The following is a 22,291-nucleotide window of genomic DNA, read 5'->3' on the forward strand; positions in this document are numbered from 1 at the left end:
AAGTTAAACATATGGAGTTACCATACGACTTAATTTCACTCTTAGGTAGATGCTCAAGAGAAACGAAATGAAAATATCTCCACCCAAAAACTTGTATATGAATGTTCATCGTAGCATTATTCATAGTAGCCACAAAGTGGAAACAAGCCAAACATCCTATCAACCGATGACAGGATAAAGAAAATGTGTTATATCCGTACAGTGGACTCTTAACTCAGCAATAAGAAGGAATAAAACAAAATATTGATACATGCTACAACATGGATGAACCTTAAATATCGTGTTAATTGAAAGCAGCCAGTCACAGAGGATCACATGTATGGTTCCATTTGTATATAATAATCCAGAAGAGATAAATCTACAGAGACAGAAAGTAAATTAGTGTTTGCCTGGGCTGAGGGGCAAGGAGAATTGGGAGTGACTTAACAGGCCTGGGGTTTCATTCTGGGTTGATGGAAATACTGTGAAGTTACATTGTGGTGATAGTTAACTCTATACCGAAAACCAGTGAATTGCATATTATGTTGTAAAAGGGTAAATTTTATGGTATGTAAATTATATCTCAAGATCATTCTAAAAAAAGAAAGAAGAGCTGTGACTCTAACAAAGTTGTGAAATACTGCCTTGTGAGCAGGGCACTCACATGTCCCGGCTTGCCTGGACAGCCCCAGTTTGTGCCTATCATTACAGCAATGACTATTATTAATTTCCCTGTCACTCTCAGAAATGTGCCTTTAATTTGACCTTTTGTTTGACTGTATAGCCAAAAGAAGACCCAGAGAGTGTCACTCCTCTTTGAAGACGATGCTGATAGTGGAAGCTCTCTCTTTGGCTCTCCTGCTGCATCTGTTCCTCCTACAACAACGGTATTCTTTTTTTTTTTTTTTTTTTTAAAGATTTATTTATTTGAGAGAGCGAGAATGAGAGAGAGAGAGTGTACATGACGGGGGTGGGGGTTAGAGGGAGAAGCAGGCTCCCTGCCGAGCAGGGAGCCCGATGCGGGACTCGATCCAGGGACTCCAGGATCATGACCCGAGTCGAAGGCAGTCACTTAACCAACTGAGCCACCCAGGCGCCCCCAACAACGGTATTCTTAACCTCCTAGGTCCAGGAAATATCCTTGAGCTGATGTTACATGAATAGTGATACTTCCCTGAATCAGCTCCTAAAACCTGACCTTGGAGGCTGAGTCCAATGGAAAAACCCATTTGCCTAGTTCTAGAAAGAGATCTTCTAGTTAGTGGTATTTTACAGATGAAGCACAAGTGCAGAGCCTGCAAGGAGGGGTTCCTTTCAGGGGTAGGTCTCTGGAGCCTCAGGGAGAGCGTTGCTGGGGTCACCAGGCTCAGCTGTAGCCGCGTAGAATCGTGCTAACATTAGACCAGGCCAGTAAGGCACACATTCCTTTTAGGAGCACGTTTCAAGTACTAACACTTTCGTCCTGGTTTATGTCAATAGCCAGACAGTAAAAGGGAAGGAAATTCTGGCACATGCTACGACATGGATGGACCTTGAAGACTTCACATTGAGTGAAATAAAGCAGTCAGAAAAAGACAGTATATGAGTCCAATTACATGAGGTACCTGGAGGAGTCAACTTCGTAGAAACTGAAAGTAGAATCGTGGTTGCCAGGGGCTGGGGAGAGAGGGAATGGGGAGTCTTTTAATGAGTACAGAGTTTCAGTTTTGCAAGATGGAAAAATTCTGGAGATTGGTTGCATAAGTGTGAATATTCGTAACACTACTGAACGATATACATGGTTAAGATGATAAATTTTATGGTTTTTAGAATAGTTAATTTTTTTAAAAAAAATTAAAGGACGTGATAAGAAAAGGTCAATCAGTGGCTATCTGGTGTAAATGATTCCAGTGATTACATCTAAGTGACGTCACTACCACAATCACCTAAGCTAAAAAATCTAGCCAATCTTTTTTTTTTTTTTTTTTTAAAGATTTTATTTATTCGAGAGAGGCAGAGGGAGAAGCAGGCTCCCCGCTGAGCAGGGAGCCTGATGCGGGACTCGATCCCAGGACCCTGGGATCATGACCTGAGCCGAAGGCAGACGCTTAACCATCTGAGCCACCCAGGCGCCCAAAAATCTAGCCAATCTTGATGATAGTTACATCAAAAAGGAGTATTAAAGAATGAAAGGAAGATGGGATTATGATAATATTTGTCCAGGGAACCCAGGCTTCCTGGAATCCTGCTCTGGCCTGTCATTCATCCCTCCCCAAAACCTTCCCTTAGTTGGGTATATGTGAGTGTGTGCACAGAGAACAAAGTGAGGCCAAGCACTGTTTTACTGCCAGCTGGCAATTGCTAACAGCCCCAAAGGGAAAGGTAAAACTTTTTAGGCTAGACCCCATGGAGACATCCTTTATCTGACTTGGGTTAGCCTAGAGGGCCAAGAATCAAGCCAACTCCCAGCCTGCTGTCAGGCCTTCAGCTCCAACTTCAGGCCATTCAAATTTGGCATGTGATAGAGGCAAAAAGACATGCAAGACAGAAGAAGGGATGAGACCCTGGGACTCCTCCCATGTGGGAGCAGCCACCATGGCACCTCCACCCATGCTTGATGCGGAAGACCCTCCTCCTCCTGTCATGGTGATGAGTGACCACGTCCCTGATACTGTCCCAGGTACGGGGAAGGAGAGAGATGGCTGGAGAGGAGCCTGGAGCTTCCTGTTTTCTGGACGCTGATCGTTGGTTCTTCCATACCTCCTAAATATTTTTTGTTTAAAGTTTATTTTAAATTATGCAGTGATATGTGGATGCCTTCTTTAAAAAGTTTTAGAATGTGCATAGAGAATACAAAGCCCTTACGCTCCTCCCAGAGGAATCATTGGTTACAGTGTGTTGTCAGCCCTTTCAGGCCTGCTTCCAGGCGTTCCCCCCCCCCCGTGTCTGTTTTATTTAAATGAGATCATGTTATATATACATTTTTATGTATCTTTTTTCTTGTCCTACAGCATGTTTTTCATTTCCATAAGCTTCAGTCGTTCTTTTTTGTCACTCTCGTTATTTCCTGTAACTGTACCAGGACATGTGTGACTTACTTTGTGTGATGGAGTAATCATCACTGTTTCCTGCTAGTTTATTAGGGACGTTTCTTCCCATCCCTACTGCCTTGTCATCTTTAGCCTTGACTTAATTTATTATATCTGGCCTCTCCACGAATGCTCCTTCCTTTCATCTGCTCTCCTTGCTGTTGCCCTTGTTCTGTTCCTAAAAGCAGCCTGGTCTCGTCTTGTCCTTGTCACAAACGCCTCAGCTGAGCCTCCCTTGCCATCTGTAATCTCGTTCGAGGTGCACTCCTCTTTTCCACCCTCACTCACCTTGTGCTCGAGGTGACTTATCCTGTCCCACAGTACTCCAGAAGACCTTGTTGTCTCCCTGATCTGGAAATAGTCTTCATATTTTCAGACATAGGACAAATGCTAACTTGTCCTGTGATAGCTTCCCAGACCAGGCACATGTCAGTTGATGATCTAGGGACTTTTTTTCCACCACATTCCCATTAAGTGGGTTTGCACAGCTTGTACCAGAAGCTTTCAGCATTGGGAGGAGCGTGCTGCCCTCCCTACTGCTACTTCTGAGGTGCTCCTAATCTTCTCCTTGAATCACCCATCCTTGCATCTCCCTAAAGAAGACGTCAGGTGGCTCCGTGGTTAAAAGAGTCAGGAGATCTGAGTGGTTTTTCTTTGTAGATTATAAATAATAACTTGTACCCTGGATAAATGAGCAATAATTTAATAAATTTTAAAGGTTATAGAAATGGAAAACTTTTTTCTACCTGTAGTAATTATGATTGTTAAATGAGACAAAAGATCAAAGATCAGCATCTTAAGTAGCTGAACAAACCACACAGAATTTTACCATTTGTGAAATATAAGCACCTTTGGACAATAGTATATAAAAGATATTTTTTGTTTAGAGATCCCAGAATATTTTAAAGTTAGATGTGACTCCATTAAAAACCTATCAGTGAAGTTAAATTTCATGATGAAGATGAAGTCAGCTTATCTTTAGGAACATTTACAACCAAAAGTTTGGGTGGCATTTTTATTGGTTTAAGGGACCATATTTAAGTCTAGTTTCTCACCCTGACTGACTTGCATCAAAATTATATGTAGTTCTCAATAAGACCAGCACATTCCACAAATTTTTTTTCCTTTGATCATTTCAGTATTGCCTTATCTCTTCTGAAACTGTTTTTTTGGGTTTCCAGTCTTTTATTTCAGGTTCAAATGATTATGCATTTTAAGGACCTCTCCCTAACAGTAACCAAACATTTTACCCTATTTTTACTTCATTTGTAATTTTTTCTCTCATAGTTAGTAGGGTTCTTTGATTCCCCAGGTCTGTCTTCCTAACTTGATTTAGGTATTGCTTCAGGGCTTACTTCCTCATAACATCTAGTCTTGTTGGTATGACAGAGTTGTAGTTTTTTCTCAAGAATTTTTGATCAATCCTTTGCCTGAAGGATGACAGTAACTCTAGACAAGGCACATAACCTCAGTTTTCTAATCTCTGAAATCCCTGCCTCCCACGTTAGGAACAGATGGGAGATGGGACAAAGTGCTCGCAAACTTACGTTGACCACCTTCTTGGTAGAAAACACCATGACTGGCTGTGGAAATATATGATCCTTTCAGGTGAATGGACAGATATATAATAGGTATTAATGTAAATTAGGAAGCAAGTGAAGTAAAGGCTAGGTAGAGGGATAAATAATCTTATCAGTGTGGCAACTGATACTAAAGAGGGAGAACAGGGAAACCTTTATGGGTGACCTTTAGCTGGGCCGTGTTTGAAAAATGAGGATTTGCTTCTACTGACAGTGAGGAGCAAGCATGGAAGTGTGAGAGTTTATAGTAGGTGTAAGGAGTAGTGAGGATTGATAGGATGCAGATGGATAAAGGGAGAAAATGAAGTGTCAGTTGACTGTCATGTGTAGCATTTGCTTAATGCAAACAGTGCACGCGGGTGGGAGATGAAGTAGTCTGGTGGGTATTTTATTTTAGCAGGACAGCTCTGGATGACATCATTGAGCTGAAATGTGAGGAGGGAGGCAGAGAGGAGAGACTAGTAGCTGTCTGGGTGGCAGAGGTCAGGGTCTGGGCGATGGCAGTGTCTGTGAAGTGAACGGACACACGGAGATACGTGCAGGTGTTGTAGTGGCCGAAGTTGTGAAGTGCTGTGTCTGCACGTCTGAGGGGGTGGCGTTTATTCCTTCACCCTGTTTGTGCCCCCTTCACTGTCCTGCATTCTCTCTCCCCACATCTCGCTAACTCGAGGACTGTGGTTTCGCCTTGTTCTAGACATTGCCCTGCAGTCAAGCGCACTTTTGTTTTTAAGGATGTCATCTACTCTTCTTTTGGTAGAAAAAAGAGCCTGTCCCTGAGGTACCACCTTTGCTGTTCAGCGATGAAGAAGAGAAGGAGGGACCATTTGGAGTGAAACCTGTGGATGAGAAGGTTGAGGGCACCAAAGAACCATCAGAACTGCGGAGCACCTGTGTGGTTGAGGAGTCAGAAAAGGTAGACTTTTTTGTGTGTGTCCATTCTGACATGTTTCTCATGTCTTGTAAAACACAGACACACATACACACACAAATGCACACACCCTTACCTTTTTCTACCACAGAAAATAAATGGCTAATTTGTTGAAAACTTTGAAAACACTGAGAAGCGTGAAGAAGAAAATCTGATGCCACCATTCAGGGAAATCTTCACCACTGTTCTTGCTGTTCAGTCTCATTTCGAGGCACGGGTGTACACAGTGCTGTGCATTTCTCCTGTTCACACACTTTGTCATCTCGTGTCCATGTCTGTTTTGTCTTTCTCTCACCAGGGTGTTCTCCCCCATCTTGTTTTTCATTTTCGTTTTCTCTCCGCGTGTCTGCCCTTTCTGACGTGTTCCCTTTGTAGTGTTCCTGCTCCCCTTGGTTCTCTTTTTTTTTTTTTTTTTTAAAGATTTTATTTATCCATTCATGAGAGACAGAGAGAGAGACAGAGGCAGAGGGAGAAGCAGGCTCCCTGCGGAGCAGGGAGCCCGATGCGGGACTCGATCCCAGGACCCTGGGATCATGACCCGAGCCGAAGGCAGACGCCCAACCAACTGAGCCACCCAGGCGTCCCCCCCCTTGGTTCTCTTTTGCTTCTACCTGTACTTGAATTAAAATGACTGTTTTAAAATCTTAATTTCCTAAAAAAAAAAAAAAAGATCTTAATTTCCTGTTCTTTTACATTTAGTTGATGTTCGCTGTTAATTAGAAAGTGAAGAATATCTCTGTCTTCTAAAACATTTGCTGTCTTCTCCTGGGTGGTCTGTCATCTGCAGGAGCCTGTAGACAAGGCTGCTGGCTGCACCTGGGGGTCTGTGATGGCCTTCGGTGTCTGTATATTTTTTTTCTTTTTTTTTTTTTTTTAAAGATGTATTTATTTGAGAGAGAGAGTGAGCGGCAAAGGGAGAGGGAGAAGCAGACTCCCCACTGAGCAGGGAGCCCGATGCGGGACTCGATCCCAGGACTCTGGGATCATGACCTGAGCTGAAGGCAGACGCTTAACCGCCTGAGCCACCCCGGCTCAGGGGTGGCTTTCTTTTTTTTTTTCCTAACTTTTCTTGTTCTCTGAATGTTCAGCTGTTCACGTTTAATCTCTTTTTCAGGGCCTAGCTGAAGAATATCACATACACTTTTCCTGTTGAAGCTCCTTAGAGCTGCAGTGATACAAATATTTTATTTGTACCTGAGACACTGTGTGACATTCTCTACCTCTGGTTTCTGTGTGGACCTTTCCTGTGTTCCCGTAGCCCCTGAGTTATGCCAGTCAGCCGGAAGTCCAACTGCTTGTTGCACTGCCGCCTCTGTCTTGAGTATAAACTCCTCGAGGATCGGGGCCAGGTTTCTTTGGCTTGCCATGATATCTGTAGTACTTAGCATATTACCTCCCATATAGTAGGCACTTGTGAATTACCTGTTTCTTCAAAGAAGCATATTTTCCACAGTTTGATCACTTTGAAATTAAGATGTACTTCACAGTCAGTAGCATGTTTAATTGGGAGTTGTTTTTTTCTTAGTGGTTCATACAGTAATAGTGGTTCTTAAAATCAGTGGGCTCTTACTTGAAATGTGGAGCTTGTTGAGCGAAAAAATATTATATTTTAGGCTCATTTTAGTGATTCTTTTCATTGCATAATGCAGTGTGAGCCTTCTACAGTTTAAGTGTCTGATTTTGTCAGTAAGTTTTCTCCTTGGGACTGAAGTGCTAATTAAATACTAGGAAATACATGATCCATTCCTAGTGATTGGCATTTGTGTTTTCTCTGTGACTAAGTTATTTACAGTTCATGAGCAACCTGTGTGGATCAGGGTTATAACTGATATGTATATCTCTTGGTAGGAAGAAGGGACCCATGACTTTAAACTGGTTGGAAAAATTATCTTTGGCTATGAGTTACCTGCACAAGAGTCTCTTTTGGAGCAGCCAGTGGAGAGTTGGCCTCAGTATTTTGTTACTTGGAAGTAGATGTGATTAGCTATAGCGCCCGGAAACATGCAGATGTCACCGTTACTGAATTATTGAGGAGTTTGGGGGGGGTCCCACGGTGGGACTTGTATTTCTACATGTTACTTGTTTTTTTTGTTGTTTCCATTTTCAGGGAGGACCTTTGACTGTATCTACTCAGGAAGCAGTCAAGCATTCTGATTTATTTTCTTCATCATCCCCTGTGGACAGAGGAACCAAAAGTAGAACCAAAACTGTTCTTAGTTTGTTTGATGAGGAAGAGGATAAAACAGAAGATCAAAACAGCATCCAAGCTCCAAAGAAAGAAGTAGGAAAGGTGAGCAAAAAGCAATGAAGTTATTAGTTTCAGGTTTTTGAAAGGATAGAAGAATCTCATTTTATGGTGTGTGTCCTGTTGTGTGAGTTACTGAAGAATTGAGGGTTCTCGTTTCCCTACATTTCCACCAACACTTGTTGACTTTTTCTGTAATAGCTCGGTGTTGGTGAGGATGTGGGGAAACTGGAACCCTCCTGTGTTGCTGTTGGGAATGTAAATTCGTGCAGCTGCTTCAGAAGACAATTGGGTAGTTCCTGAAATTGGCAAGCATGAGTCACCACCAAGACCTAGCAATTCCACCCGTAGGTATATATCCAAGAGTTAATGAAAACACATATTCACACGAAACTAGAATGTAATGTTCACAGCAGCATTATTATAGTCAAAAGATGGAAAGAACTAAAGAATCCATCAACTGATGAATGGATAAACAATATCTATTCAAAATGGAATATTATTTGACAGTAAAAAGAATGAGTTACTGATACATGCTACAACATGGATGAACCTTGAAAACATTCTGAAAGAAAGAAGCCAGTGACAAAAGACTACGTATTTTATGATTCCATTTATTTGAAATGTCCTGAATTGGCAGATCCATAGAGCTAGAAAAAGTATATCAGTGGTTGCCTAGGTCTGGGGGAGTGGGGTAGATGAGAATGGAGAGGCACTGGGGTTTCTTTTGGGGTGATGGGAGTGTTCTAACTTATACAGTGATGGTGTTTGCATAACTCTGTGAATCTGCTAAAAATCACTGAATTATACACTAAGTGAATTTTATGGTATGTGAATTTTATCTCAGTAGGGATGTTAAAAAAAAAAAAACCCATAAGGTGACATATTGCCAGTGCTTTTTTGTAAACCAAACTGAGGAAATGGTCCATGTTGATTTCTATGAAAAGTGTTTTATTATTTTTTTATTATACCAGTAGTATAACCCTGTTTATAAATGAGAGCTACACATAGAGAATATGAATTATTTGCTATATTTTTTTTTTTAGTCTTTTACTGTGTGATTCTGTACTGATTTTCATGTTTGTGAAACTTTCAAACTTAGTTACTGTGTTACACTGGGTTTTAATGTATAATCAGTAATAATAATTAGTTAATTTTTAATGTGACACATCTCCTCAGTTGTGAATTTTTTAAATTTTTTATTGTTATGTTAATCACCATACATTACATCATTAGTTTTTGATGTAGTGTTCCATGATTCATTGTTTGTGCACAACACCCAGTGCTCCATGCAGAATGTGCCCTCCTCAATACCCAACACCAGGCTAACCCATCCTCCCATGCCCCTCCCCTCTAGAACCCTCAGTTTGTTTTTCAGAGTCCATCGTCTCTCATGGTTCATCTCCCCCTCTGATTTCCCCCCCTTCATTCTTCCCTTCCTGCTCTTTTTTTTTTTCTTAACGTATATTGCATTAGTTGTTTCAGAGGTACAGATCTGTGATTCAACAGTCTTACACAATTCACAGCTCTCACCATAGCACATACCCTCCCCAATGTCTATCACCCAGCCACCCCATCCCTCCCTGCCCACTCCAGCAACCCTCAGTTTGTTTCCTGAGATTAAGAACTCCTCATATCAGTGAGGTCATATGATACATGTCTTTCTCTGATTGACTTATTTCGCTCAGCATAACACCCTCCAATTCCATCCATGGCAAGATCTCATTCCTTTTGATGGCTGCATAATATTCCGTGAATTTTTTTTTTTTTTTTTTTTTTATAAAGATTTTATTTATTTATTTGAGACAGAGAGAATGAGAGAGACAGAGAGCACATGAGAGGGGGGAGGGTCAGAGGGAGAAGCAGGCTCCCTGCCGAGCAGGGAGCCCGATGCGGGACTCGATCCTGGGACTCCAGGATCATGACCTGAGCCGAAGGCAGTCGCTTAACCAACTGAGCCACCCAGGCGCCCCGTGAATTTTTTTTTTTAACATCTGTGGTTGTGATACTAAATGTTATGGGTGAGAGAGTCTACATTGTGTGAATGAAGGTCTCAGTCCTTGGATTCCTTAGGAGATTTCTATGAAGATCCTCAGTGGACTTAAAAAACAGCCAGAAGGAAAGTAGCAAACACAAGCAGTTTATTAAAGTGAAAGTATACTCTCAAGGTGGGAGAGTGGGCAGGTTCTACAAGGTAGAACCTGCCCCTCAGTTATTTTGGGATTAGATATTGTTGGGTCTCTCTAGGCTGAGAGGTGGGGTGGTCTCTAATGGAGCTGCTTCCAATCATTTGGGAAGCTCCTCCCACAGGTTGGAAGGGGGAGTTTTTGACCTGGCAAGGTTTGTTACCAGAAAGGTCTTGGCAGCCTTTCTCCTTGGGTTTGGGCGGGGGTGGGGGTGGGGGGCAGGCAGGGACAATAGACACCTTCAATGCAAATGCATTATAATCAGTCTAGGGGTTACCCCGGGGCAGAGATGGAAGAGGAGAGGAGAGCATGTGTTCCATATCTTTGGCTCTTTGGTCTGTCAGCCCCAAGGTCTTAGAAGTCACAAGGTCAGGATGCAGGATGTTGTGCTTATTTATATCATCCTTGCCTCCAGCTCTTGTCTCTGTCATTCCCCTTCAGGGACTTGGGGCTCTACCTCCGGGCCTTCCTTCCACTGCTCTGTTATGGTAGCTTCTATCTGACATTAAAAAAAAAATAGGGGAGTTTAGAATGTCAAGTTGGGGGTATTAAGAGTGTCAAAACAAGTAATATGAATAGTAACTTTCAAACATCATCGCTTCTCGGCCTTTTGGCTAAGATCAAGTGTAGTAACTTTCAAACATCAGATACCCTACCAAATAAAAAGAACTTGTTCGGAATCTGAAGATAGTGGGATGGAAGGTGGATGGGCATAGGGGAAGGTTGGAGTCGGTTGCTGACAGATTAGGGATACGTACTTGACCACTCTGTAGTTCTGGTGTTAAGTCAGCTGTGTTCTCTTCTTCCCTTTGTGAATGAGATGGAAGCACTTATTTTTGTGTGTTTTCACCCTTAAGATGTTTCTCATTTGGGAATTAAAAGTTCAGACATCTATTACACACAGGCTGGAAGATTATATATATGTGATCTGTATTTACCAATATATTTTCCACTGTTTTTGGTAGCTCCATAGTATTCCGTTCTGTGAATGTGTCCTTCCCTTTTTGATTGGCACTTGGGCTGTGTCCAGCCCTTAGCCATTTGTAAACAGCTGCAGGGGATATCTTTGTAGTTCCATATTTGTAGCTGTGATTTCCTTGGGTAAACCCTTAGAACTTCCCTCTTTTTTCCAGAGTCCTGATCCTGATGCCCGTCCAAAGAGCACAGGTGTCTTTCAGGATGAAGAGCTCCTTTTTAGTCACAAGCTCCAGAAGGACAATGACCCGGATGTTGACCTTTTCTCTGGCACCAAGAAAACCAGGGTCAGTTTCAAGGGTTCTTCACATGATGATTTTGTTATTGTATTAGATATTATGTCAGCAGCTCACCTAGTTCTCTTCGTAAATGGCTTTTGTTTTAAATACTGAATTTGAGTTTTGTCTATTCCAGTTATTAGAGCCAAGTGTTGGGAGCCTGTTTGGGGATGATGAAGATGATGATCTTTTCAGCCCTGCCAAGTCACAGCCTTTGGTACAAGCCTTTTGTTCTCAATACTGGGGTGTGGGGGAAGGCTTCTGGGAAGGAAATTAACATATAGTTATAAGAGTAAGGAAAATACAGGGATGCCTGGGTGGCTCAGTTAAGTGTCTGCCTTCAGCTCAGGTCATGATCTCAGGGTTCTGGGATTGAGCCCCACATCGGGCTCCCTGCTCAGTGAGGAGTCTGCTATTCTTCTCCCTCTGCCCCTTCCCCCTTGTGCTCTCCTCCCCCCCAAATAAATAAATAAAATCATTAAAAAAAGAGTAAGGAAAATACACAGAGAATTGTGGTGCTTACTAGTAAAGGAATGGCAAATAGCGTGTTGATGACAGTGTTTGTGGTGTTGCCATCTTAATGTAATGTTTCCTAACATTAAAGCATTAACCAACCCAAGCTCTTACTGTATTACAGGCTTGATTTATTTTTACAGATTTTATTTATTTGACAGAGAGAGAGCACAAGCAGGGGGAGTGGCAGAGGGAGAAGCAGGCTGCTCATTGAGTAGGGAGCCCGACTCGGGGCTTAATCCCAGGACCCTGGGATCATGACCTGAGCCGAAGGCAGATGCTTAACTGACTGAGCCACTTAGGTGCCCCATTTGATTCTTTTTTTAAGATTTTTATTTTTTGAGAGAGAGAGCATACGAGAGAGTACAGGGAGGGAGGGAGGGGCAGAGGCAGAGGGAGAGAGAGAATCTTAAGTAGGCTTAATGCTCAGCAAGGAGCCTGACATGGGGCTTGAACTCACAGTCCTGAGATCTTGACCTGAGCCAAAATCAAGAGTCCGGACGCTTAACCGACTGAGCCACCCAGGTGCCCCCAGATTTGTTTGATTTTTAGGTTATTTATTGAAAGACCAGTGCATGCAACATGCTGACTAAATATTTTTGCTTTTCAGGTGCAAAGCTTTAAATCTGAGTGTTAGCTGTTTGTGTCATTTTTCTCCACCCCAGTAGATTTTGTTAGATACTCTCTTTTTTTTCTAAATAAAAAAAAAAAATTATTTATTTGAGAGAGCATGATTGGGGGGTGGAGGGGCGAAAGGAGAAGCAGACTCTCCGTTGAGTAGGGAGTCCAACACGGGGCTCGATCCTAGGACCCTGAAATCATGACCTGAGCCAAAGGCAGACGCTTAACTGACTGAGCCACCCAGGCAGCCCTAGGTACTGCCTGTTTTCTGTTTAGCATAGTGAAGACTCCCGAGAAGGTCACAGTCTTTAGAATGCCATCTGAAATGCTGCCTTTGTCTTCAACCCTCATTTGAGAAATGACTGAAAACTCAGAATCCAGATTATTTTTATGAGTTATGACTTTTCTTTAAAATTTTTAAGATAACCTGACAGGTGTTTGGTATTCTTTTTCTTTTGAAGATATCAGAAAAGAAGAGAGTAGTGAAAAAAGACCACTCTGTATCCTCTTTCAAGAACCAAAAACATCCTGAATCCACTCAGGGTATCAAAGGAAAAAGCACACTGAAACCGGAAACACCTCAGGTTAGAACTGCTTAAGGACTTTCAGCTCTTGTTTGCATCCCCAGACAGAGGGACTCCATCACGCAGACCCTAGGATATTCAGAGTTCTCTTGATTAGGGAGGAAACAGCAAGTAGGACTACCTCTCTTTCTTAACTGTGTGTGTTTTTATATTTAAAAAAATGTTTAAATTTCACAATTTAAACATTTTTTAAAGTAAAGCTCTACACCCAGTATGGGACTTGACCTCACAACTTGGAGATCAAGAATTGCATGCTCTACTACTGACTGAGCCAGCCAGGTGCCCCTCCTGTGGGTTTCTTTTTGTTTTTTTTTAAAACATGCCTCCCTACTGCCTCATCTCTTCTCACTCTACAGCCCAGTCCCATGAAGCTATGCTTATGATTACTGTTTTTGGACAGCTTTCAAATTCAGTTCCAAGATAAGAGTTAATATAGGGTGAAGAATATTTTTCCCATGAGAACCCCCATTTCTCCCTTTGGGTTATGTTGGAGTAAGAATTACATTAGAATTAAATATAAATTATAACAAATTCCTTGGTTCGCACATTTTCTTGGTTACCTCTCCTGAGGTCACTGCTGATAGGTCTCTGTCCTCAGCAGTCTTCTCTCTGGAACTCATTCTGGGAACAGGCCGGAACTGGAGAGTGAGATCCAGTTCTGGCTTACAGCGGTTTCTGGATGTCTCCCTGAGGCTTCAGTGTCCTGAGCTGTGAAAACCAGGCACTAGGGAGAGCACATCTCCAATGACTCACCCCAAGTTTCAGCTTCCCTTGCTTCTAGAACCTCAGTGCATTAGGTTGTGTGTGAATTTCAGTGTGCTCTGTGGTATTTGCGGCAGCGGGGGTGGGTGGTAACCAGCATGGTAATTTTGCCAACTGGTCAGGTTTTGGTGCTCTGATACACTGTGATTCTTAGGAATCTAACCCATGATCTTCATCTGCCTTTACTCCATCTATAGTCTGACAGCATTCCACCTACACAACGGATGAGGAGGCATAAGTGAAATAGTTAGTGAAAGGTTTCAAGGCCCCAGGAGAGTTGTGAATACCTTTCCCATTATAGAATTACAGAAAATGACAGCTTTGCTCCCTCAAATTTAACAGGCATAAGTGTAATCCAAGAGACACTTTTCTATTTCCCCAATGTATTTTTTAACTGAATGTAATTTCACACAGGACTCACCAGGTCCCGCTCCATTTAAAACCAAAGAGCCATCCCCTCGGATCTGGAAAATACAAGTAATTATAACATGTCTGGAATCTTCACTGCCTGCCTTGTGGCACCTATAAACTTTTTTGGGTATTTACTTTTGTCAGCTACTGCCAGACATTTTCTTATCTCTTCCCCACCCTCTAGTTGTTGCTTCTTGTGTGCTGTGTCTGTAACATCTTTTCTTTGGTCCCAGTGGTGGGCACGGGTATATAATCTTACTCTGTTTTAATTCTAAGACTAGATCAGGAGACCTTCCTGCATTTTTCTTTCTCTTGTCATATTATACATTATGTATACCATGTCTCTTGTCATGCATCACAGGAGCAATAATAGACTGCTGTGTTTAAGAAAACATACAGAGTAAGTTTCACTTTTCTTTTTTAGGCCAATCTAGCGATTAATCCAGCAGCCTTGCTGCCTGCAGCGGCTCCCCAGATCTCTGGAATAAAGCCCGTTTTGCCAGAATTGGCTTTTCCTTCATCTGAACCTGAGAGGATCCACAGTCCGGAAAGTATGCCCACTCTTCTCAGTAGTGGGGAGGCCGGCGTGAGTTTCGATCTTCCAGCTCAGGCAGACACGTTACACAGTGCAAACAAGGTGATGAAACCACCTTTGCTTGCTTGCTTGCTTTTTTTTTTTTTTAGCCCGAAGAACTTGTATATTTCTTCCTAGTCCATCAGTTACACATCATAGGCTGCCTCCCATTCTCCCTGTGAAGGAGGCACCTCTTCCTTTAGCCTCTCCATCCCCCTTAGGCCTTCCTAATTCTGCCTTCCACTGCTTCTGTTTGTTACATTTACATTCTGCTAAGTAGCCACGTGAAGTCCCACTTCCTCCAGGCTCTCCTGCATTGCCCCCTGGAGGTTTTTTAAACATAGCAGATTGCGTCCCTCCTCTGCTGCCCTCCCTGCTACCCAAAGGAGGACATTCAAGCTCCTTGGTTTGGTGTTAAAGCCTTTTTACAAACCATGCTAACCAAAGCTTCCACCTTGCTCACCAACCACACTGTCAGCCTAAACTCCAGTCATACCAGGAACTGTTGCATGAACACACACACCTCAACCCTCTACTGCCAACAGCTTGGGCTGCTTCCTCTGTCAGGAATGCTCTTGCTCATTGACAGTCTGCTCAGACTCACTTCACTGCTTCTGTGATGTTTCCCCTCTGCCCTCTTGTCCTGGGCTCCCTCCTCTGAGATCCTATGGCAGTTATTTCCCTGCTGGTACAGTTCCGTCACACTGGTCCACGTGACTGTGGATGTATGCTGGATGGCCTGAACTCTGAGGTTTTGCTTTCATTTTAGTTGGTTCTCTTTTCTATCCAGTCTTCCTTCTCTAGAAAATCTTGGCTGATCTCTGAGTAAGCAACAGTACCTCGGATAACCCTAGCAAATACATTCATTTTAAGTATTTCCAAACCTATTTTTCTTGTGAAAAATAAAATATCCTTCCTTTTGTTCTGTTTTTTGTTAGCCTTTGGTAAGGTGAAAGGTAAGTTTACATTGGCTACTTCTTAAAATTATTCGTGAAATTTTCTTGAAATAGGCACACACAGCCAAGTACTTCGGCCAAAGTAGCTTATACCTTCTTAAAACTACTTGACTGTATATTTTGGAAAATACCACAAATACTACATTATTGCTAATAAGTAACTCCTATTTTGTGGTTATCTTAAAAGTTCTGATTTCTAAGCCACATTTTTTATGTGAAATATTTAGCATTTGAATTTAGTGTTTGTTGACTTGAAGAAAAGAACATTTTAGATTACCTTTCTTTATTGTCTTTTATCTTCCTGGTTTTGGAGCCTGGTTTTAGGCTAGCCCCTGGAAAAGGTTAGCACTAGAATTCCTCCTGATTCTTTCTTGTTTTGAAAGATACCTACATGTAAACCGAGGGCAGAGTAAGAGCCAGGGAGGTTGTGGAGCACAAGAGTACGAACATGCCTACTTTGAAGGGTTCTAGCAGCAGATGAAGCCTTTTGTATGAAATTGAACAGATATTGCCCTCCAAAGACTCAAAAATGGGGAATATTTTTTTTTTTTTTTTTAAGATTTTATTTATTTAATTGAGAGAGAGAGAATGAGAGACAGAGAGCATGAGAGGGAGGAGGGTCAGAGGGAGAAGCAGACTCCCCGCCGAGCAGGGAGCCCGATGCGGGACTCGATCCCGGGACTCCAGGATCATGACCTGAGCCGAAGGCAGTCGCTCAACCAACTGAGCCACCCAGGCGCCCTCAAAAATGGGGAATATTAAAAGATTCAGAGTAATGCAGTCTTGGAGAAGCTATTAAATGTCTTTGGAAATCTTTAGGAAATCATCTCTTCTGTGTCTTAGATAATATCTTGATTGAGGTAGACCAGACAGCTTTATAATATTTTGAGTCAGTGATTATTTGCTATGTTAGTTTTGAACACTTTTTTTTTTTTTTTTAAATCGTTAGATCAACATGTTTTTTGCCATTACAGAGCCGGGTCAAAGTGAGAGGGAAGCGTAGACCGCAGACCCGTGCAGCTCGGAGGTTGGCTGCCCAGGAGTCCAGTGAGGCTGATGATGTGAGTGTCTCCAGAAGATCCATTGCACACTTGGCAGATGGAGACATTTCACCAGGTGATGATCCTCAGCCACAGCCCAGGGCAGCTGGTGGACGAGACAGCTCTGAGGAGGCGGTGGTAGCTACCATTCCAACGTGGGCAGGCAGTCCTGTGTCTGAAGTGGACAGAAGCTCCTTTGCGAAATCTCTGCGTCAGCCTCTTGAGGATGACCTTTTTGATTCTGGAGATATCTTCTCCAAGGGCACTGGATCTCAGGCCACAGGGAGAAGAAAAGCCAAGGCAAAGGCAGCAGAGAGCCTGGCCAACCCGCCACGGGGGAGTAAAGAAAAGAGCCCCATGTTTCCTGCGCTAGGGGAGGCAGGCAGTGATGATGATCTGTTCCAGTCTGTTAAACAAAAACCAGCAAAGAAAACGAATCCTTTTCCCCTCTTGGAAGATGAGGATGATCTCTTTACAGATCAGAAAGGCAAGAAGAATGAGTCAAAATCCAACAGTCAGCAGGATGTCATCTCAAAAGCACAAGATATTTTTGAGGTAATAGAACATAACTACCTTTTTGGGCCTGGTTCTATGTTAAGACAAATACTGGATTGGCTCATTGGAGTCATACATTACAATAATCTTGTTTCATTGCTGCTTGCTATCTACTTGCTTATTAATACTAATAGTGGGGTTCTTTAATTAGTAATTCTGAAATTTACTCAGAAGTCGTTTTTTGTTTTGCTTCATGTGGGGGTGGTTCTTGGCTGGCCATAGTGATCCAAATCATGATTTTTATAGTTTTTATCAGCATGTTGCTGTAGTCCGCTTCCTTGGTGTGTCGCTCTGTGACCTATATAAAGCAGCTTCAGAGTACTGCTTAAGTGTTTAGCCTCTGGTTCCTGAGGAAACAGGGCCTGGCTGGAGCTGACAACTTAGTGCCGGCAGGAAGGCCTTCAGTGCCGCTCTCTGGGCACATGTTTATTGAGCCTCTGGGTACTGGAGGCACAAAGTGAGCTAGGACCAATATGTTAGGGACATTGGATACAGACAGGGCAACAGATAAACTGTTTTCAGATAATGTTGAGTACCATAAAGAAAACACCTCAGGGCAGTGGAACGGAGGGATGGCTAGGTGTAGGAGCCACTCCTTCAGGTAGGACTGGTAGAGAAAGCCTCTCTACAGAGCTGGCGCTTGAGCTGGGACTAGAAGAAAGACAAGGACTGGGCCAGGCAGAGATCTGGATGGAGTAGGGATTCCAGGTGGAGAAAGCAGGTCACGTGGCTGTCCCAGAATATGGTGGCAGTTTGCAGTTCTACAACTTGATTTCAAATTGTTTTACTTGTTTTTTGGCTCAACAAGGATGATATATTTGCTACGGAAGCAGTCAAACCCTCACAAAAAACAAGAGACAAGGAAAGAACATTTGAATCCAACTTGTTTGATGATAACATTGATATCTTTGCTGACCTAACTGTAAAACCAAAAGAAAAGTCCAAAAAGAAAGTGGAAGCCAAGTCTATATTTGATGATGATATGGGTAAGTTTGATTTTCTACATACGACACAGAGAGTGATTACCATTCAGTGACTGTTATTTCTCTGGCTACCTTTATGTGGGCCCTTTCTTAGAAGATGTTCCCCAGTGGGTTTCCTTTGGCTTGCTATATAATCCTGAGTTAGGCTGAGGATGGATAAGTAAATGGACTAGTTATTTTGGTGAGACAACTTTTTGTTCTGATGGTCATCAAGGAATTTGAAAGATCCCAGAATTTGACCTTTATTTATAATTTAACTTTTATTTTAGTATGCCCCCTGCTAATCATCTGTGATAACTCTGAACATTCTGATGTTATGAAGGGGAGGGTCAGAAACTGGTCCACAGGCTGAAGTAGGCCGCGGTGGCTGCCTCGGGTGTGGTGCGGTTGTTTGAGTTAGTTCTAACTGAAGAGTGTCAGGAGTTCAGAGAATGGAGGGGAGAGTGCAGGAGGAGAGCAGGATTATATATGAAAGCAGCTTATAACTCAGACTTAATATCTCACCCAAGATCTTCTGTGTTTATAAACATGCTCATTTTCCCCCATGGTATAACATCTACTTTATTAATGGGCAAGCCGAATGCCTAATCCTAGATGTGACCCTTCTGCTATGTCCTGTGTTGATGGATAGGACTTGAGCTGAGGCCGAATACACACTTTCTCCTCCGTCCCCTCCCGCTCCCAGGTCTAGACCTTGGGGTGAACTGGGAGAAAGCAGCTGCTGCATTGCCACATGGGGCCTACTCCTGGCGTAAGCCATGTGCTTTGTCTCCACCTGCTTCCCACCTTGTTTTGTTTTTTTAATTACAACAGAGGTTGTAATAGATACCTGTTGTAATAGATGAATACTATTTGGAAAGTGTAAAATGTGAAAAACAATCCCTAGAGGTAACCATTATCAAGAGTTTGATGTGTATCCTTTCAGACCTGGTGATGTTTAATAGAACTTTGTATACATAGAAATATATACTTATTTTTTCCAAAATATGAATATATTTCATCTGTTCTGCTGTTCCTTTTGTCACTTAATGTCTTCCCATGTCAGTACTTAGAGATCTATTTCTTTGTTTTTAGTGGTTGTATAGTATTCCTTTGTATTCAGCCATTAGCATATTGAAGGCGATCTAGATTGTTGCCACGTTTCCTTTGTTAAAAATAATGCCATGGCCTTTAACATTTGTGTATAGGTCTCTTTATGTACACGTGCTAAAATGTAGGATAGAATCCTAGCAGTAACATTACAGGTGAGTAAGATGAATCATGAAACACTAGAGGCAGTGAAATAACTAAACACGAACATAGTCATAAAGACTTATATTTTTGGCATTGATGTGCCTCAGATAGGTGTGTTTATTCTGAAAGAGGGGGACTCCTATGTTGGATTTCCCTTTGCTTATTTGTTTTGCCCTTTCCTTTTAAAATCCAATGGGAAGAGAATGTAGAAGTAGGTATAATGTCGCAGATAGTAAAGTCAGGGGCAGGATTGGAGTTCGGTTATCTTTCCCTTTTTTGTCTCCTTCCCGTGTACACACGTACCTTTGTGGCTGAGAAAATTGTTGTCAGAGACAACCCGTGACTTGTATGCGATCATAAAACTTAATTAGTAGCAAAGCCAGGACCAGAATCTAAGAGGCTTGACTCTTAGTGTTTTTGGTATTCCCTACTGTTACCAGACTTGAGTGTTTGGTGATTTATGTAGATGTGTCTTAAAAGCATCTGTTTTCTTGCCTAATCAGCAAATCCTTTTCTTTTCTTTTTAAAGATGATATCTTCTCCTCTGGTATCCAGGCTAAGACAACCAAACCAAAAAGTCGGTCTTCACAGGCAGCGCCTGAACCAAGATCTGAACAGAAGGTGTCCAACATATTTGATGATCCTTTGAATGCCTTTGGAGGCCAGTAGAGCATACAGGGTATCATATCTCAGCCTTCAGCTACATCCTTGAGTTAATGATGCTGTCTTATGTACTCACTGTCTTAATTAGGAAAAGCAAATACTGGAACAGCTAGCTCACCTCTTTCTCACCCAACATACTTAGTAGTTTTCTGCCCCGGTTTTAATCATGCTTAATACTGCAAAACAAAAATAAATATTTCACAGTGTTGTTTTTTTTTTTTTTTTAACTATATTTTTATTTAATTAGCCTTGATGGGGCCACAGTATGATTTTGGGCATGTTGGAGAAGAAACCTCTATGTGCCTTTCATGAATGGGCAGGGAATTTCAGAGGAAGCAATGCCAGACAGATGACCAGGAGTATTCCTTTCATGGATAGAAGCCCTAGTTTAGAGCCTAGGCAGGTGATAGAGGAAGAGGATGCAAGATTATATACTTCAGGACTCTTTGCAGGAGGACGTTTCAGGACTCTTTGCAGGAGGACGTTTCCTCTGATTCCACTGAATTCTGAAAATGCCTCTATAGGTTCAATAAGGCAAGGTTTGGCAAACTGTGGCCCTCCCGTTGTCTGTTTTTGTAAATAAAGTTTTATTGGAATACCCATTCATTTACACTGTCTATGGCTGTTTTCACCCTCCCTACAATGCCAGAGTTCAGTAGTTGTGAGAGACTGGACAGCCCACAAAGCCTTCTATCTGACCCTTTACAGAAACAGTTTTCTGATCCTTGCTCTAAGGTGTCCATTTCCATTCCTTTGGAGCTTTGCATTATTTTGTGAATGAGGCAGAATGAACCCAGATAATGGAAGGAAAAGTACTGAGGATGGAAATGTCCTTCTGTAGAGCGGCACTGTTCCATAGAACTCTGCACTGATGGGAATATTCTATAACTGTGTTGTCCAGCGTGGTAGCCACATGGGTAGCTGACCCCTCCTCCAGTCTGTGTTTTCTTATGCTGTGCCATGTTGGTGCTAAGTATTCAAACTGTAACCATGGCACAGTCTTATAGGCAGGCCCAGTTGGTTTCACAAGTCCTGAAACCACTAACTTTTTCCTTTGGCACTTTTTTTAAGATTGAACTTGGGATTGCTGATACTGAGTCGGAGATTTTGTATAGCTCTCACAGATCAGCTGTTTGTGCTGCTTTGCTCTGAGAGTGACTTGAAGGCAAAAGAGGGTGCTTACACCTTCTGTTCCTTAGGTTACTTGTGCATATAGTTACCTGCACCTGTGTCTGACTTAGTAGGCATCTGTTAAACATAGTTTTCCTTTGGGAATGATAACTCTGATCCATCATTAGGATTGATTCCAGGAAATTCATGAGAAATTAGAGTTAGAAAATATGTAAATCGCTATTTTGAGAGGTTTAAAAGGGGGGAGGGAATTTATACTTATTGGTCCTGTGGTCGGCACTTTCCATGTTCTTTTATCCAGTCTCCATAAGACTACCAGATAGGTAATGTCCTCATTTTACAGATGAGGCTAAAATCTGGAAGCAGAGTACAATAGTGGAACAAGTTTGGCTTTTTGTAGTGAGACCTAGATTTAAATCTCGTTCTAGAGCTGTTTGAGTGTAGGCAAATTATTTTACTTTTCTTAGCTTCTGTCTCCTTTGTCAACTTTGTCAAGTGTCCAGTGCCAACTTTGTAGGATTGCGATGGGAGAGAATATGCAACAACCCTTGTTGACTACATAGCACTTGAAAAATGGTATATAATGAGAAAGAATGATTTGACCAATATAACGGAGCTTCTGTGTTGGAACCCAAGGCTACAGACTCATCTGCCTGATTCCACAAAGCCTGTGATTTTAGTTCTTCCCTGACTGAAGTGAGGAGGCAGGTTGAAAAACTAAATTTTTTTTTTTTTAAAGATTTTATTTATTTATTTGAGACAGAGAGAATGAGAGAGAGAGAGCACATGAGAGGGGGGAGGGTCAGAGGGAGAAGCAGGCTCCCCGCCGAGCAGGGAGCCCGATGTGGGACTCGATCCAGGGACTCCAGGATCATGACCTGAGCCGAAGGCAGTCGCTTAACCAACTGAGCCACCCAGGCGCCCGAAAAACTAAATTTTTGATTCAGTATGATTCACTCCATCACAGGTACTATTTTAGAATTTGTATACAAAGATAATAATAACATCTCTGTCCTTAACGGGCTC

General features: G+C 42.3%; 1 protein-coding gene and 1 pseudogene across 5 annotated transcripts in view; both read left to right on the forward strand.

The window, feature by feature from the left end:
* LOC110589715 (WASH complex subunit 2-like) overlaps window positions 1-20,737 on the forward strand; it is a 52,860-nt gene extending 32,123 nt beyond the window's left edge. For 3 of the 5 annotated variants that reach the window (XM_021700292.2, XM_021700293.2, XM_021700296.2), the window contains 11 exons: window positions 764-866; window positions 5,385-5,540; window positions 7,663-7,845; window positions 11,120-11,248; window positions 11,376-11,456; window positions 12,835-12,957; window positions 14,134-14,196; window positions 14,555-14,767; window positions 16,635-17,255; window positions 18,064-18,241; window positions 20,001-20,737. In XM_021700292.2, the coding sequence (XP_021555967.2) occupies window positions 764-866; window positions 5,385-5,540; window positions 7,663-7,845; window positions 11,120-11,248; window positions 11,376-11,456; window positions 12,835-12,957; window positions 14,134-14,196; window positions 14,555-14,767; window positions 16,635-17,255; window positions 18,064-18,241; window positions 20,001-20,140 (1,990 nt within the window). In that variant the 3' untranslated portion in view covers window positions 20,141-20,737. The remainder of the gene's footprint in view (window positions 1-763; window positions 867-5,384; window positions 5,541-7,662; window positions 7,846-11,119; window positions 11,249-11,375; window positions 11,457-12,834; window positions 12,958-14,133; window positions 14,197-14,554; window positions 14,768-16,634; window positions 17,256-18,063; window positions 18,242-20,000) is intronic. The other 2 variants (XM_021700294.2, XM_021700295.2) reach the window with 2 other exon arrangements.
* Window positions 10,581-10,642, forward strand: LOC123325259 (annotated as a pseudogene).
* Window positions 20,738-22,291: the final 1,554 nt, after the last annotated feature.

The sequence above is a fragment of the Neomonachus schauinslandi genome, chromosome 6, assembly GCF_002201575.2.
Source record: "Neomonachus schauinslandi chromosome 6, ASM220157v2, whole genome shotgun sequence".
Classification (NCBI taxonomy): Eukaryota; Metazoa; Chordata; class Mammalia; order Carnivora; family Phocidae; genus Neomonachus; species Neomonachus schauinslandi.